At 41.1% G+C, this 18,539-nt stretch overlaps 1 protein-coding gene across 1 annotated transcript in view; it reads left to right on the top strand.

Moving 5' to 3' along the window:
* The window catches only part of Herc4 (HECT and RLD domain containing E3 ubiquitin ligase 4), a 125,435-nt gene that overhangs the window by 104,218 nt on the left and 2,678 nt on the right, over positions 1–18,539 (top strand). Inside the window, exons 7-18 of the mRNA XM_067789604.1 lie at positions 1,561–1,797; positions 1,865–2,445; positions 2,508–2,650; positions 5,312–5,570; positions 5,639–5,953; positions 6,022–6,195; positions 6,276–6,395; positions 7,389–7,526; positions 17,142–17,602; positions 17,655–17,742; positions 17,944–18,081; positions 18,150–18,263. Of these exons, the coding sequence (XP_067645705.1) occupies positions 1,561–1,797; positions 1,865–2,445; positions 2,508–2,650; positions 5,312–5,570; positions 5,639–5,953; positions 6,022–6,195; positions 6,276–6,395; positions 7,389–7,526; positions 17,142–17,602; positions 17,655–17,742; positions 17,944–18,081; positions 18,150–18,263 (2,768 nt within the window). The remainder of the gene's footprint in view (positions 1–1,560; positions 1,798–1,864; positions 2,446–2,507; positions 2,651–5,311; positions 5,571–5,638; positions 5,954–6,021; positions 6,196–6,275; positions 6,396–7,388; positions 7,527–17,141; positions 17,603–17,654; positions 17,743–17,943; positions 18,082–18,149; positions 18,264–18,539) is intronic.

Below are 18,539 nucleotides of genomic sequence, written 5' to 3'. Positions count from 1 at the left end.
ACCAAATTTGACAAGGGATGACGGAAAATCGTTCCAATATACATCAGTTCAACTCTTAGATATCCAAAATCAACCCCAGCATATGCAGCCCTGCATGTAATGAGTACCCACTTGCCACCAACCATCTGTTCTGCGCCAACCATCTTTTCAACGCACATGCTCGTACAATGAACCAGTGCAAGCCTGGTTTACTAATGAGCTATTGCAATTTGGAACCAACGCCTCTTAACACCCATGTCAATTTTGTCCAACCCTTTTGTAACTGCAAGCTTAGGGCCTGAAATATTTCAATGAACTTCCTACTCACATAAAAAGTAGTAATAACTTGAATACTTTTAAAAAAGGTTTACTGGAGCATTGTAAATCTCTTCCAATAAGATAAAGTTTTTCTCCTTTTATATTTTACATGATATATCAGATACAGGAGCGCGAAAAGGGAATGGTAATATCGAAAGCAACAAAATACAATGCATCCGGCCCTAAAGAAAAGAAAATCGGTCGCCACCTGTAACTCCAGACAGTTCCAACAACTAATTTCGCTGGAATTCGGTACTTTCAGCCGATATTTACTGTTGCTGATCGGAATCACTCGCATTCCGACAGCATTAATATAACAATAAAATTATATGATTTTGGTACCTTAAGCTGGGAGCACTGAAGGATTGGAAACACGTCCTTTCCAACCTCCCTTAAATAAGTGGCTCCCAGACTCGTCCATTTGTCACGCTAGTAAATATGCTGATATGAATCGCATGGCATTCCAACAGCATATTCAATAAAAATAAGTGATTGTAATAATTAATTGTACTTAGTAGTTTAAGTTTTGGGCCTAAACAGCAGTAATAATAAATTAAATTCCTGGAACTTCCATTGGATGATATCGATAACATTTGTGAGTGCTCATACCTATTGGGTGGGGAGACGCACTGCTACACGAAGTGGAAGAATAAGACGTAATTACATCTTATACCGTCTTATTGCGTAATTACATCCCCCAGCGGGTTAGGGGGTCAGAATATACCCACGGTAGAGGCGACTAAAATACCAGATTCAAGGGGCTGTGTCAGGCATTGGCCTGAAGGTTTAATGTGGCCCCATAAATCGTTCCCGGAATGGTCGGGCTACCACCTTAATGGCGCTGTGTTACCGGCGCGTACCGGATCTGTATCCTGCATCACATCCATAACACTCCCCAAGCCTTCAGGGAGCAACCTTAACGCTACAACAACAACGCAATTACATTGGATATACAAGATATGCTTAGGTAAAAGGTACCTGGTTTTGCCAGTGCTTCATTATCAGCGGAAATAAAAACAGTAAAATTTTAAAACCACAAATATTTACACTAGATTTGTACAAATCTATCAAAAGAGGAAGTTTACAAAATATGCTCCATGTACTATTTGATTAAAAGTCACCACAAAGACCACAAATTTCGATAACACTCCCCAAAGCCTTCGGGGAGCAACCTTATCGCTACAACAACAACAACCAGAAATTTCGTTCATATCTCTAATGTAGCCATGCACACACCAACCAATTTTTTTTTATATATTTCAGAGCTCGTCCTTGATTTGGGAAATAATGTTATAACAGAAATAAATACAGGAGCAAGGCATTCATTAGCGCTTAGTGAATGGGGTCAAGTATTCAGTTGGGGTCACAATGACTACGGTCAATTGGGACTACCAGATGCAACAGAAATTGTGCGTACACCAAAAATAATCAAAAAACTCGCTACTCAAACTATTACACAAATTGCAACTGGTTATAATCATAGTCTGGCATTAACTAATTGTAAGCAAACAAAACAAATTATTTAAAAAAGTTCAGTTTCATTTTAACTATTTTTATGTACTTTTAGGTGGCGCTTTATACTCTTGGGGTTCAAATGTATACGGCCAACTAGGCGTATCTGCACCAAATGATTTAGGACACACTGCTGTACCTCGCTTAATAGATTCACTCCTTGGAATCCCTATTGCTTTTATTGCATGTGGTGGTAATCATTCTTTTATTATAACAAAATCCGGTGCTGTATATGGTTGGGGACGCAACAATAGTGGGCAATTGGGCTTGAATGATTGTACGCATCGTAATTTCCCAACCCAATTACGGACATTGCGTAGTTTATGTGTACGTTATATTGCATGTGGGGAACAATTTTCAACATTTCTAACACATGATGGTGGTGTATTCACATGTGGTAAGGGCACGTACGGGCAATTGGGTCATGGTGGTGGTAATTTGAATGAAGTTCTACCAAGAAAAGTCACCGAGTTAATGGGTAGTACGGTAACACAAATTGCATGTGGTATACGGCATACTGTGGTATTCGTGCCATCACGTGGCCGTTTATACGGTTTCGGTTTAGGTTGTGCTGGTGTATTGGGTACACGTAAGGTGACAAGTTGTTCATTGCCGCAAGTCATAGCTGGACCATGGGTTGGTTGTTTTACTTTTTTTATAAATATGAAAATAAAATGCAATTATTTTTTTAACTTTAGATATCTCCTAGCAGCTCTAGTTTAATGAACACTGATGCCAAAGAAAATGTTGTACGTCAGATATTTAGTGGAGGTGATCGTTCATTTGTTACAACAACAAAATTAAGTGCTAAAATATCTGCGGTTGATTGCCGTGTTTATGAGTAAATATTTTTTTGTATAACCTTATTATTTTTGTAGATTTAATGTTTGAGATGAAAATTCTTCAGTATCTAACACACTTCATAATAGCCTGTTTTGGTGATGTTGTTGTTGTTGTTGTTGTAGCGATAAGGTTGCTCCCCGAAGGCTTTGGGGAGTGTTATCGATGTGATGGTCCTTTGCCGGATACAGATCCGGTACGCTCCGGTACCACAGCACCATTAAGGTGCTGGCCCGACCATCTCGGGAACGATTTATGTGGTCACATTAAACCTTCAGGCCATCCCCTCCCTCCCCAACCCCAAGTTCCATAAGGAGCTTAGGGTCGCCAGAGCCTCGTCTGTTAGTGAAACAGGATTCGCCGCGGATAGGTGAGGTTGATAATTGGGTTTGGAGAAGCTATATGTTGCGCTGGCAACCTGCAGGGTTGCGCTACACAGCCCCTTGAATCTGGTATTTTAGTCGCCTCTTACGACAGGCATACCTACCGCGGGTATATTCTGACCCCCCCTAACCCGCTGGGGGATGGTGATCATAATTTGTTATATCATATGATAAGACCAAGAGTTTAATTGATCAAAAGCCATTATTTAAATCATATTGAAATAACTCAGCATTTAGAAATAATGTCTAGACTAACCAACGATATGTTTCGAACCGATTCAATGTAACATCCGTTGAGTTTCCTTCACTTATTCTATGTAGTCTCATTTGATATTTGAACTTTGTTGTAAATCCCTTCCAATAAGATAAGATCCATCCGTCGGTAACCGCGGCATAACCAGTTGTCAACTCATTTGGCTCGTTGCTATGATGTTGTTGTTGTTGTTGTTGTTGTTGTTGTTGTTGTAGCAATGCTCGCCCCACCTAATAGCCGCGACCGATCACAAATTGTCATCAATATCCTCTAACGGTAGTCCAAGGAAACTTGCCTTTTCAACAGGGGTGGACCATAAGGAAAGGGGTGTTAGAGGCGTTGGTTCCACATTACAATTAAAGAGATGGTTGGTGTCATGTGGGGACACATTGCAAGCGGGGCATAAATTTTGTATGTCGGGGTTGATTCTGGATAGGTAAGAGTTTAACCTGTTACAGTATCCAGAACGAAGTTGAGCAAGAGTGACACGCGTTTCCCTGGGGAGTATGCGTTCCTCTTCCGCGAGTTCTGGATATTTTTCTTCAAGTACTGGATTCACCGGGCAATTCCCGACATAAAGGTCCGACGCCTGTCTATGGAGTTCATCAAGGACCTGCTTGTGTTTTTTCGCTTCATACGGCTGTGTTCTTAGGTGCCGTATTTCCTCAAAATGCTTACGGAGATGACTCCTTAGGCCCCTAGGCGGTGCTGGTTCGTCAATCAGATGTCTGTTGGGATGCCCAGGTTTCTGGGTATTCAACAGAAACTGTTTGGTCAGCATCTCATTTCTCTCCCTGATGGGGAGTATTCCCGCCTCATTATGCAGATGGTGTTCTGGGGACATAAGAAGACAGCCCGTGGCGATTCTGAGAGCAGTATTTTGGCAGGCCTGTAGTTTCTTCCAGTGGGTAGTTTTTAGGCTTGGCGACCATATGGGTGACGCGTAGCACGTAATCGGCTGGCTAATTGCTTTGTATGTGGTCATGAGCGTTTCTTTATCTTTTCCCCAGGTACTGCCAGCAAGGGATTTGAGGATTTTATTACGGCTCTGAATTCTCGGAACAATTGCGGTTGCGTGCGCACCAAAATGTATATCCTGATCAAACGTCACACCCAAGATCTTGGGGTGTAGGACAGTCGGTAGCGTAGTGCCATCGACGTGGATGTTCAATATTGTCGACATTTGGGGCGTCCATGTTGTAAATAAGGTCGCGGAAGATTTAGTCGGTGACAATGCCAGGATTCGCGAGGCGAAAAAACTGGAGAGATCAGGGATGCTATGATGTGATATATGTATGTGATCTTAATGAGTCTAATATGATGTCGCATAACATGACCAGGTGCTTGGTGGTTTCATTATCGAAAACCTTTTTTAGTCGTATTGTTTTTATTGTTAATGTTGTTGTTGCTGTTGTCGTAGTAGAGATAACGAAACTCCCCGAAGGTTTTGAGGATTGTTATCGATGTTGATGGTCCTTTGCCAGATATAGATCCGGTACGTACCGGTAACAAGCACCATTAAGGTATAAGCCCCAAGTATAAGCCCTACCATCTCGGGAACGATTTAGTATGATCACATTGAACTTTCTAGGCCATCCTCCCCCCCCCCCCCCCCCCCCCACGTCCTTGTTCCATGAGGAACTTGCGGTCACCTGGGCCCCGGCTGCTTAAGAAGCAGGATTGAGGTTGACAATTGGGTTAGAGAAAATATAAATTGCGCCGGCATCACCTTGAAAGGATTGCGCTACGCAAGCCCTTGAATCAATTGGACGTTTTAGGTGCTTCTTAGGACAGGCATACCTACCCTAGTCATCTAACCAAATGTGAACTAATTTAATGCTGCAATGTGAATCACATGAATGATCATAATTGGTTTGATATGATCTCACATCATGTGATCCCTTTTTAAATCCCAGTGAAAAGTTTAGCACTAAATAAGAATTTGTATCGAAAAACGCTGAAAAAAATTATAAAAGGAAGATCTTTTTCTAAAATTATGTTTTGAAACTATTTTTTTATATTGCAGTACGAAATCTCAAATAATGTGCTTAACAAGTGAACTGGCGCAACAGTGTGCACTAGTCGAAAAAGATTCCTCAATTGATATGGACTTACTGACAGCCATTGAAGTTGTATTTAAAAGTCAGGCATGTCTAAATGGTTCATTTTTATTAGAAAACGACCATTTTTGTTGCACCTCAAAGCAACCTGGTGTTGATTGGAAAGAAGTTAAACTTACATTTGATTATATACGCAAAGTAGAGCATGAAAGTCTGAAACAAATTGTAAGCACTTTTTCATACGTTTCAAGTCATACCCTTATTTATTTCCATTTTTTTTTTCATTTCTTAAGATTTGGGAAAAATTAACAAATGAAATAATTACATCGCTAATGCCTTCGCCGGCCGACGTCGAAACTTTAAGACTTTATTTAACATTACCATCATATCATGAATTTGTCAATACGAAAAACTATGAAAATCTTCACACCCCATTCAGCAATGCTGTGTTACGTCTCAAAGATATACCAAGAAAAATTGTTGTTATGTGGTGGTCTCAAGCGCCAATAGAATGGTTTGAAAATTTAGTATCGAATTACAAAAATGTTGTAGCTCATATAATCAGTTTTAAAGTTGCTGCTAATAATAGTGGACATTTCGAAAAAAAGGTAAATCAAATATTTTGCAATCCTTTTCTGCATCGGCAAATAATTTTTGGCATTTATTTTGCATGCAGCTTGTAACATACAATTCCAATTTGTCGGCAGCATTAAATTTACTAGTAGTGCTACATCGCATTAATCATAAAGAACGTGTGGAGAAAATTGATTATGAAATCTTCCACTGGCCAGAGTTGACAGACTATGCTGATATTCAACAAGATTATATACATTGGCTGTTTGAGAAGAATGTAATTATGTTTTTTTTTTTTTTTAATATTTAAAAAAAAATGTTGATTTGTATTTATTCCTCTATTGCTTCTCTTTGCAGCCAGAGGCATTTAACATTTGCAATTATCCATTCCTATTCAATGCATCGGCTAAGACAACACTTTTGCAAACTGATCAGGCAATACAAATGCACACTGCCATGCAAAATGCCGCCAATTCGGTAGTATTTGATTTATTTATTTCTTTTTTGTTTATACCCAGCTGTACTTGTACACAGGGTATTATAACTTTGATTGGATAACGGTTGGTTGTACAGGTATAAATGAATCGTGATCGATATAGACTTCCATATATCAAAATCATCAGTATCTAAAAAAAATTTGATTGAGCCACGTCCGTCCATCCGTCTGTCCGTTAACACGATAACTTGAGTAAATATTGAGATATATTCACCAAATTTGGCACACGAGCTTATCTGGACCCAGAATAGATTGGTATTGAAAATGAGCGAAATCGGATGATAACCACGCCGACTTTTTATATATATAACATTTTGGAAAACACAAAAAAGTGATTATTTAGTAAATAATACACCTAGCATGTTGAAATTTGACGTGTGGACTGATATAGAGACTCTTGATAAAAGTTTGAAAAAAAATTTTAAATGGGCGTGGCACCGCCCACTTGTGATAAAATCAATATTACAAATATTATTAATCATAAATCGGCAGAGAGGTTGCCTTTACTATAAGGAATGCTTTGAAGAACAATTAACGAAATTCGTTAAGGACCACGCCCACTGTTATATAAAAGATTTTTAAAAGGGTCGTGGACGAATAAAATAAGCTATATCTTTGCAAAAAAGAGTTTTATATCAATGGTATTTCATTTCCCAAATAGATTTATAACAATAAATAGGAAAATTCAAATTTAAAAAAATGGGCGTGGCACCGCCCCTTTTATGACTAAGTAATTTGGTATTTTTCGGGAGCCATAACTCGAAGAAAAGTTAGTTCAGAATAGAACCATATGTATATGTATTATTGCGCAGACTTGTAGCACTATTAAGCAAACAAAACAAACAACAACAGCATTTCAAATGTACAGCTGGGGATGTAATTTTCGGTTTCACCCGAACTTAGACTTCCTTATTTGTTTTAATATGTATTTTGCAAAAACTTACGAGTTTACTTCTCATATTTCTTCCTTACAGGGCATATTTTCATTTCTCACGTCTGGCACACCAATTTCACAATTTATTGTTTTGAATGTTTCGCGTGAGAATTTAGTGCAAGATACTCTACGTGAAATAATGCAATACAATCATACCGATTTGAAAAAGCCGCTTAAAGTAAGTTACAATACTTTTGAATTAGACTGTGTTCTTGTGTGCAAATTGTTCCTGTGTACACTTCCCCATCGTTTGCAAAGAGCTTTGTATTCTAATAACCTCTGCATTTTCTAGGATTTAGTTTAATTCCTGCCTCGAGATCTGGCAACTATGCCGCCCCTAATAACTGTAGTCTTGACCTAGTGAGCGCAGGACACGAACACGAGACATGCACTACCGTTTCCACCTGCAGCTCGCAATTCCTTCACCTGTTGTTACTGACGAGGCCAAACTTCTAGGCATGTGACGCCCGAAGGCAGTATCCAGTTATTATCCCCATTGGTGAGCCTTAAGCCTTCTCTCTACAGAGATATGAGCCACTTTGTGAGTCTAATGTCGTAGGCTTTGCACATGATCTTAGAAATTTTGCAGCCCCTTTGAGGACATAAGAAGACAGCCCGTGGCGGTTCTAAGCGCAGTATTTTGGCAGGCCTGTAACTTCTTCCAGTGGGTAGTTTTTAGGCTTTTAGTCTCTCATTGTTGTTGTTGTTATAGAGATAAGGACACTCACCTAAGGCTTTGGGAAGTGTTATCGATGTTGATGGTCCTTTGCCGGATGCAGATCCGGTACCTTCCGGTACCAAGCACCATAAAGGTACCAGCCCGACCATCTCGGGAACGATTTGGTATAACCAGATGAAACCTTCTAGGCCATACCGCCCTCCCACCCCCTAGATATATCAGGAGTTCGGGGTCGCCGGAGCCTCGGCTGTTAATGAAACAGGATTCGCCAGGGGTGGGTGAGGTTGACAATTGGGTTGGAGTAGCTATAAATTGCGGTACACAACCCCTTGAATCAATTTGGTATTTTAGTCGCCTCTTACGTGAGGCATACCTACCGCGGGTATATTCTAAGCCCCCTAACCCGCTGGGCGGAAACGTCTCTCGTCGTTTCAGCGAGTGTTGCAGCCTCCTTTGCCAACTCATCGGCCTTTTCATTATCTTCTATCCCTTTATGACCGGAAACCCAGTGTAGATGTAGGGTTCGGCCTGAGCGAAGTTTTTCCAATGCTTCTTTGCATTCTAGAACGCTTCGTGATGAAGTGCTGTGTGAGATTAATGGCTCAATTGCCGTCTGACTATCAATATATATATTGACGCGACTGCAGCTTAAGCACGCTTCCTCCAGAATTTCTGCAGCTTGCTTTCCTTCTGAAAGACGCTGCAGTAAATCTGGCAGCCTGTTGAATCTATTTATTTCTGAATCGACACAGTAAACAGCAGACCCGACCCCTTCCATTAATTTGGAACCATCCGTATACACATATATAGTATGTTCTGCCATCTCTATTTCTACACCCTGACACCAACCCTCCGACACAATTGTGGCCTCAAGATTTCTTTCGAAGCTCAGGCACGGGACCATATATTCCGTTTGCCCGATATTAGATGGCGCTATACTGCTATGGCCATATGACCTGCACTCACACTGCCCCGACGCCTGAAGCATTGTTGCAGTTGTTATACGTGATGTTTTTGGACATTAGTTGTGCCAGAAGAACTAACTCTGAGTTAAGAAGATAACTTGCCGTTTTGCGAGTGGGCCTTAGGATATTAACTTTTGGAAAATTTTTTACAACATACCACAAAAGAAACCACCATGGTGGAATTCACAAATCGAAAGCCTTCGCAGGTTAAGTAGGACAGTTTTAATGCAGCTAAAGCCTCTGGCGATGAACAGCATTGGGAAGTATAAAAAGAACTTAGAAATTATAAGTTTGAGCTAAGGAAAGCCAAAAGATCCTTATGGCGTGATTTCTGTAGCAACATGGAAACAGGGTCTGAAGGGGGGGAGACTCAGGAAAGTACTTTCCAGATCGGCTAATACGGCCCCAGGATGCTTGCAATGGCCTGATGGTTCGTGGACCGAAACTGGGGAGGAAACCCTGGACATACTGCTGCGTTTTTCGACTCCATTGATTGGAATTTAATCTTTGAGCAATTAGACTTAACAAATATGTATATGAAGTTCAAGAGCGTAGTAGAAGAAAGCCTTAACTTATACGTCCCAGCCCACAGAAAAAAGAGATCTTTCAATCTCCCATGGTACACAAAAGAACTTTTGAGGTTAAAAAACCAACGAAACAAAGCGCATAAAAAATGTAAGAAAACTGGCTCTGCTGACGACGAGGCAAAATTTGCTGAGTGCAGGAAGAAATTTGAATGCCTATCCAAGTTCCTTCATGATAAATATATTAATTCGCTTGAGACTAACATAAAAGCCAACCCGAAGTCTTTTTGGGTTTTTGTTAACTCAAAACGAAAATATAACGGTATGCCGAAATCAATGGAGTTTGGAGGCAAAGGTGCTTCCTCAACTCAGGAAGCATGTGAGCTCTTTGCCGACTTCTTCGGGTCGGTATTTAACAGGTTCCGGACAGTTAGTACGTCATGTGATACATCTGCCATAGTGGAGTCTGTAAATATTGGTCAGTTCACGGTTACAGAGGAAGAAGTCCTGGAGTCCCTTATGAACCTTGATGTATCTAAGGGTGCTGGATACGATCTTCTGCCACCCTTGTTCTTAAAGAATTGTGCGGCTTCACTCTATCCGCCTCTTACTAAAATCTTTAACAAGTCCCTTGAATGTGGTAATTTCCTTGACGAATGGAAAGTGGCATTCTTATCGCCAATTTATAAGTCTGGCCCTCGAAACAAGGTAGACAACTATCGACCCATTGCTAAGCTATCCATCATCCCAAAGCTGCTAGACAAAATTGTAAATGACCAGCTATTTGCAGTTTTTAAAAACTATATTGTCCCTCAACAGCATGGTTTTTATCCAGGGAGATCCATCAGCACAAATCTCACAATATTTGTTAATTTTGTGGTTAATGCGATTGAGGACGGCGAACAAGTGGACACTTTGTACACTGATTTCGTAAAAGCTTTCTACAGTCTCAATCATAATCTTTTACTTAATAAACTCGAGAAACTCGGAATCCACTCCAACGCTCTAAGTTGGCTTGAGTCGTATCTCCAAAACAGGAAATTAATAGTAAAGATCGGCAGCAATCTCTCCAAGGCTATAATCGTTACATCAGGAGTACCACAAGGTAGTCATCTGGGCCCTTTACTTTTTTCTTTATTTATAAATGATATCTGCCAATGTTTTAAATTTTGTAGTTGCTTGATGTACGCTGATGATCTAAAACTTTATTACAGAGTTAAACACAATAGCGACTGCATAGAGCTACAGCAAGACATCTTGGAATTGATAAAATGGTGTAATAGTAACGGTCTTTTCTTGAACTTCTCCAAGTGTAACATTATCACATTCACTCGGAGAAACGCATGCATAATGAACAGCTATTACTTTAACGATAGCGACTCATTCAATCGTACAACTACTGTTAAGGATTTAGGAGTATACTTAGACTCGAAGCTTAGATTCGACTTTCATAGGGAGTACATAATCAGTGCTGCCAATTAAAAACTCGGCTTTCTCAAACGTAATTCCAAAGACTTTTTGATCCGCTAACGCTGAAAAGTCTTTACATTAGCCTTTTAAGATCCACTTTGGAATATGCCTGCATCATTTGGGACTCAGACTTTGTAACACATTCCAGCCGGTTAGAAAGAGTTCAAAGGAGATTCACTAAATTCGCCCTTCGACGAATGTTCACTTTTGAATCGATGCCATCTTATGCACTAAGATGTAGAATTTTAAATATTCAGTGCCTTAATATTCGAAGGAAAATTTGTGGTATTTTCTTTATCAAAGACATTTACGACAACAAAATCGATTCTCCGGAACTACTTTTTCTTCTCCCCTTCTATGCACCTGAAAGGTGTCTAAGGGACAAATACATTTTCTACGTTCAAACGCGTAGAACGAATTTTGGAAATAATGAACCTATTCACAGAATGATCTCCTTATGTAACTCTGTTCGCAATCATGCCGATTTTAACTCATGTAAAGAACATTTTAAAGCTGATGTTATTGATTACTTTCTTTTCAATTAATATTTTTCAGTATTCCTATTAATATATAAATGTTTTTACATGTAGTTTTATTTAAGCCGTAGCGAATTTTTTACAAAAATTTTTGTTATAATGTCTTTGTATTTATAAATTGTTACCATATATTTTTCTATCTCGATAATTTTTGTTTAAGTTGTTACATATCTGTGAGGACTATGTCCGGTAGATAATAAATAAATAAATAAATAAATACACACTTTTCAGGTGCAACTAGGAACGAACCAGGTGATACACAAAGCTTGACACAAGCAACAGTACAACCTATACTACACAACCTAATTACAAGAGATAAGATATCTTGGGCCATGCAATCTATTGAACCATTCAAAACTCCAGGGCCGGACGGAGTTACACCTATACAACTGCAACAATCACTGGAATGCAGCACTAACTGGCTATACGCTATAATAGGAGGAGTCGTGGCACTAAACAACATCCCACTTATATGGAAAATATCTAAGGTGGTATTTATTCCCAAGGCAAGCAAAGCGTGCCACGCGAAGCCTAAAGACTGCAGACCCATCATTCTATCTTCGTTTCAACTAAAGGTGATAGAGAGGCTGATGGAAACATATATCAGGGAGGCAGTGAATGACCAACTCTCTGAAGCACAACACGCCTATATGAAGGGTAAATCAGCGGAAACGGCATTGCACGAAATTAATCGTGCATAGAGAGATCGTTCTCCTTCAAGGAATACTGCGTGGCAGCCTTCCTAGGCATAGAGGGAGCGTTCAATAACATCAAACCCGACTCAGTCATTAAGGTACTGACTGATCTGGGCATCGAATCTCAGCTGGTTGGTTGTTGTTGTTGTTGTAGCAATGCTCGCCCCACCTAATAGCCGCGACCGATCACAAATTGTCATCAATATCCTCTAACGGGAGTCCAAGGAAACTTGCCGTTTCAACAGGGGTGGACCATAAGGAAAGGGGTGTTAGAGGCGTTGGTTCCACATTACAATTGAAGAGATGGTTGGTGTCATGTGGGACACATTGCAAGCGGGGCATACATTTTGTATGTCGGGGTTGATTCTGGATAGGTAAGAGTTTAACCTGTTACAGTATCCAGAACGAAGTTGAGCAAGAGTGACACGCGTTTCCCTGGGGAGTATGCGTTCCTCTTCCGCGATTTTTGGATAATTTTCGTTAAGTACTGGATTCACTGGGCAATTCCCGGCATAAAGGTCCGACGCCTGTTTATGGAGTTCATCAAGGACCTGCTTGTGTTTTTTCACTTCATACGGCTGGGTTCTCAGGTGCCGTATTTCCTCAAAATGCTTACGGAGATGACTCCTTAAGCCCCTAGGCGGTGCTGGTTCATCAATCAGATGTCTGTTGGGATGCCCAGGTTTCTTGGTATTCAACAGGAACTGTTTGGTCAGCATCTCATTTCTCTCCCTGATGGGGAGTATTCTCGCCTCTCATTATGCAGATGGTGTTCTGGGGACATAAAAAGACAGCTCGTGGCGATTCTGAGAGCAGTATTTTGGCAGGCCTGTAGTTTCTTCCAGTGGGTGATTTTTAGGCTTGGCGACCATATGGGTGACGCGTAGCACGTAATCGGCTGGCTGATTGCTTTGTATGTAGTCATGAGCGTTTCTTTATATTTTCCCCAAGTACTGCCAGCGAAGGATTTGAGGATTTTGTTACGGATCTGAATTCTCGGAACAATTGCGGCTGCGTGCTCACCAAAATGTAGATCCTGATCAAACGTCACACCCAAGGTTTTGGGGTGTAGGACAGTTGGTAGCGTAGTGCCATCGACGTGGATGTTCAAAATGGTCGACATTTGGGACGTCCATGTTGTAAATAAGGTCGCGGAAGATTTAGTCGGTGATAATGCCAGGTTTCGCGAGGCGAAAAAACTGTAGAGATCAGGGAGGTAGCCGTTTATTTTATTGCATAGCGCATCGATCTTTGGGCCTGGGCCTGTGGCCATTATTGTGCAGTCATCGGCGTAGGAAACGATTGTGACTCCTTCCGGTGGTGAAGGTAGCTTAGATATGTAGAAATTAAACAAAAGTGGGGATAGGACACCACCCTGTGGCACCCCCTGTTTAATTATCCTTGGTTTTGATGTTTCGTTTCTAAATTGCACCGATGCCTGCCGACCACCCAGATAATTTGCGGTCCACCTTTTAAGACATGGGGGAAGGGTAAACCCTTCCAGGTCTTGCAGTAACGAGACATGGTTGACCGTATCAAAAGCTTTTGATAGGTCTAGCGCTACGAGTACTGTTCTATGGTGGGGGTATTGATTTAAACCGCAATTTATCTGGGTGCTAATGGCATTTAGCGCGGTGGTAGTGCTATGGAGTTTTCTGAAGCCATGCTGATGAGGGGCTAGCTGCAAATTTGCTTGGAAATAAGGGAGCGAACTGGCTTCAAGCGTCTTTGCCACTGGCGATAGGAGAGATATCGGACGATACGACTCACCTATGTTAGCTGGTTTCCCAGGCTTTAGTAGCGGGACCACCTTGGCCATTTTCCATTTCTCAGGTATGACAAAGGTGGAAAGAGACAGATTAAAGACATGCGCTAAATATTTGAAACCCTCTTTCCCTAGGCTTTTAAGCATCGGCATGGCTATGCCGTCTGGGCCCACTGCTTTGAATGGTTTAGCACGACCAATGGCGTCCTTAACCTCTTTAGCGGTGATGGTGATTTGTGACGCGCTGAATTTGTGTTTATGTGCGTCTCTATTGGCTCTCCGTCTATCTTTGTCGACCGTAGGATGCATTATATATTGTCGGCAGAAAGCGCTCGCGCATTTTTTCGCGTCCGACAGCACTTTGTCGCCAAAGGCAATGGAAACTTTGTCTTTGTGCTTAGTCGAATTCGATAGGGACTTTACGGTGGACCAAAGTTTACCCACACCGGTAGAGAGGTTACAACCTCTTAGGTGCTCCTCCCATTTCGCCCGCTTGTGTTCGTCCACAAGCAATCTGATGCGTTGGTTTATATCCCTTATTTGGGGGTCGCCTGGATCAAGCTGTCTTATAAAGTCACGTTCTCTCGCTAAGTTTGCGGCCTCCGCCGGGAAGTGGGGCCGGATTTCGGGAATTCTCCCAGCGGGAATGAAATGTGCCGAGGCGGATTTAATGACCTTACGGAAGGCACGCTCCCTTGGCGGGCATCAGTCGGGATAGGGAGGGCAGAAAAGCGGTTGTCTGTAAAGGATTTATATTCTTCCCACTTTCCTTTTTTGAAGTTTATGAAAGTGCGTTTTTCAGTAACGATGAAGTCGGCGGTATGCTCAAGCGAAATAAGTATGGGCAGGTGGTCGGATGCCAATGTTACCATCGGCTGCCAGTTGACGCAGTTTACGAGTTCTGCGCTGACGATTGAGATATCTGGCGATCTGTGACAGCTTCCTACCATACGTGTGGGGGCGTCTCCGTTTATTGTGCAGAACGTCGCTTCTTCTATTTGATCCGCCAACATCTCACCCCTACTGTCCGCCCGCAAGTTTGAATGCCATAGATCATGATGGGCATTGAAATCGCCTAAGATAATGCGATTGTTGCCAGTGAGTAAGGCCCTGATATTAGGGCGGTATCCACTGGGGCAACAGGTGGCAGGAGGGATGTAGATGTTGATGATTTCTAGGTTTGCATCGCCTGACCGGACAGATAGGCCTTGACGTTCTAAGACATTGTCCCTGCGGTCGATGCCAGGATCAAATATATAATATTGCACAGAGTGGTGTATGATAAACGCGAGACCGCCTCCATTTCCGCTCTCGCGGTCTTTCCTGTGGACGTTATACCCAGAGCAGGTCTGCAATGCAGATCTTGCTGTGAGTTTAGTCTCTTGAATCGCAGCAATGCGGATGTTGTACCGCTTCATGAAATCGACTATCTCCGTAATCTTCCCAGTTAGTCCATTACAGTTTAGGCGTAGACTACGGGACGCCCTTGGGCGTGAACAGCAAGGAGCCACAAAAGACTTATAAAAGTTACGTGGACGTCGGGTTTTGGGATCATGCCCAGAACAACCTGTCCGATGCAACCATCCCTTGCACGAGACACACTGAACAGAGTATGACCGTCCTAAAAAGATTCTTTTCCGGCAGATGCAGCAAAACCATTTCTCAGGACCGGGGTCAGGAGACGGACCCGGATTGGATTCGATGCCTTCCCGGAGTAAGAGAATATGGAGCAGTCCTGCTGCAAGGAGCTGCTGGGAGGATGACAATTTGTGGCAGGGACGAAACAAATTAGATGGGGTCACACTGAAATGACAGTCCTTGGTCGGGAAAAATCCCGAGTCGCTCCGGTACATAGAACCGACTGCCTTGGGAAGCGTCAGCTGGTTGGTCTTGTGCACCAATTGCTGCTATGCAGGGTAGTACAGGCAGAACTTGCAGGGGTATCGGTGAGCAGGTTCGTCAGGGGAACACCCCAAGGTGGAGTCCTATCCCTCTGCTGTGGGTCTTGGCGGTGAATCAGCTGATAAGGGCATGGAGGAGGAGAGGGGCTGTAAAGTTATAGCATATGCTGACGACCTTGCCTTGGTGATAAGGGGGAAGTTTCCACAAACTCTGCGATATGATGCAGGTGGAATTAAGAAGGGTCGAAGCATGGGCCGTTGATAATTGTCTGGGCTTGAACCCAAATAAAACTGAGATGGTGCTCTTTACGAGGAGGTATAAGATACCACCTCTCTCAGCTCCAGTGCTGGCAAACACAGTGCTTAAGTTAAGTGAGTCCGCCAACTATCTAGGGCTCACACTTGATAAGAAATTGAACTGGACACAAAACACCACGGAACGTGTCCGTAAGGCCACGGTTGCCCTCTACACATGTAAAGGGGCAATTGGACGGGAATGGAATGAAAAGAGATCGCGAGAGCTTCTCACCGTCCGTAAGAGGGATATTTCCTTTGTTGTAGGTCTTCTCACTGGTTATGTTTGTATTGGACCGCATGCGGAAAGGATTGGCGCTCCATTTAATGATTATTGTAGAAGCTGCGGCAAGAAGAAGGGCCTGAAACTGTTAGGCATCTACTCTGTGAATGTCCAGCGCTCCGTAGAAAAAGACAATGTTTCTCGTAGATCTGACTGATATAGCTGAAGTCAATACGCGACGCTTAGTTAGCTTCACAAACTCAACGAAGTGGTTTGATTAGGAGAGTAGGAACAAATCTATGTGGTTTCACAATGGGCCTATAAAGGCCTAAGTGTGGCGCTCCGATGTGGACGGCAGCCACTTGAACCTAACCTAACCTAACCTAACTTTTTGTGTGCTCGGATAATAACAGAGTAATCGAAAAATAATCCTGAAATGGTTTCAAATTATATTAAAATAAAGATGAAATGTTCAAAATAGTGTTCCAGAGACATTCCGTAGTAAGCCCGAAAACATTTCTAAAGTGTTACATCTTGACAGATAAGTTCAATGTATGGTTTAAATACGATTTTGCTACACAAAGTTTGTCCTGCGTGAAGCGAAGCAAAAGGTTGAGATATTTTTAACATACGGCACACTTATCATTCATTCCCTTTTCCGCGAACTAAATTTGTAATTTTGGAAGATATTTTTGTATAATTCAAAATTTAAATACATTTTTTCTCCCAATTTCTCAACAGATAAAGTTTCACGGTGAAGAAGCCGAAGATGCTGGCGGTGTACGTAAAGAGTTTTTCATGCTCTTACTACGCGATCTTTTAGATCCAAAATATAGCATGTTTAAAGAATTTGAAGATTCACGTTCCCTATGGTTCGCCGATGTGACATTCGAAACTGAAGATATGTACTTTTTGATTGGTGTAATTTGTGGGCTAGCGATATATAATTTTATTATAATCAATTTGCCTTTCCCATTGGCTCTATACAAGAAATTACTTGATGAACCTGTTGATGTAAATGATTTGCGTGATATTTCACCTACCTTGGCAAATTCAATGGAATCGATTTTAAATTACGAACAAATTGATTTTGAAGAAGTTTTTAATTTAAATTTTGAAATATCACGTAATATTTTTGGTGAATCCAAGACGGAACCACTAAAGCTAAATGGTAGTCAAATACCTGTGACATTGGAAAATAAGTGAGTTTTTGTTTTACGAAAAATAGTAGTTAATTACATGTAATCTTTACAGAAAGGAGTTTGTAGACTTGTATGTGGACTTTATATTTAATAAAGCAGTAGAAACGCAATTTACAGCGTTTCGAAAAGGTTTCATGAAGGTAAATATTGCTTGTTAAATCAAAAATTCAAACAAACTGGTTTTGTAGAAGTAAGAATGGCGCTTGTTTGAAAAAGGTCAAAATTTTTTAAAATTTCAGCACTTTCAATAAAAAAAAAAAATAGATCTAGCCATTCTTTTGTGGCTGAAACCAAAGTTCGAACTCTATTTATAATTTCCTACATTTCCATTTGCTTTAAAGGTGTGCTGGGGTCGTGTACTACAAATATTCAAACCCGAAGAATTGATGGCTGTTGTTGTAGGAAATGAGGAGTACGATTGGAAGGCGCTTGAGTTACACTGTGAATACAAAAACGGTTATCACACCGGCGATCAAACGGTTAGAATTTTTGCTTTTATTAAAAAATATAAATTTTCATGAATTTTTACTAATTGTTATTGTTATAGATAAGATGGTTTTGGGAAATATTTCACGATTTGCCAGAAAGTGAAAAGAAAAAGTTTCTACTATATTTGACAGGCAGTGATCGTATACCAATTCAAGGCATGAAGGCCATCAAGGTATTTTGATTGTTTATGCTTAATCGGCCGATATTACAAATTTTTTGTTATTTTCAATTCGGATGAATGTTAGTAATACTATTATTTCGTTATAGAAGAAGGTTTCTGTAAAGGAGTTGAATTTTTTTTTTTTTCTTAAAGTTATGAAATTTTGATTTTCGATAACTTAAAAACAACAAAATTCAAATATCTTGCTTTAACAAAACTCCTCTTCTGTGATGAAAGAAAAGTTTTTAATAAAAAAAATCAAAATCGAGTGTGATTGATTCTCCATAA

Source organism: Eurosta solidaginis, chromosome 5 (genome assembly GCF_040869045.1).
Source record: "Eurosta solidaginis isolate ZX-2024a chromosome 5, ASM4086904v1, whole genome shotgun sequence".
Taxonomy (NCBI): domain Eukaryota; kingdom Metazoa; phylum Arthropoda; class Insecta; order Diptera; family Tephritidae; genus Eurosta; species Eurosta solidaginis.
This window is presented reverse-complemented; position numbering and strand designations above follow the sequence as displayed.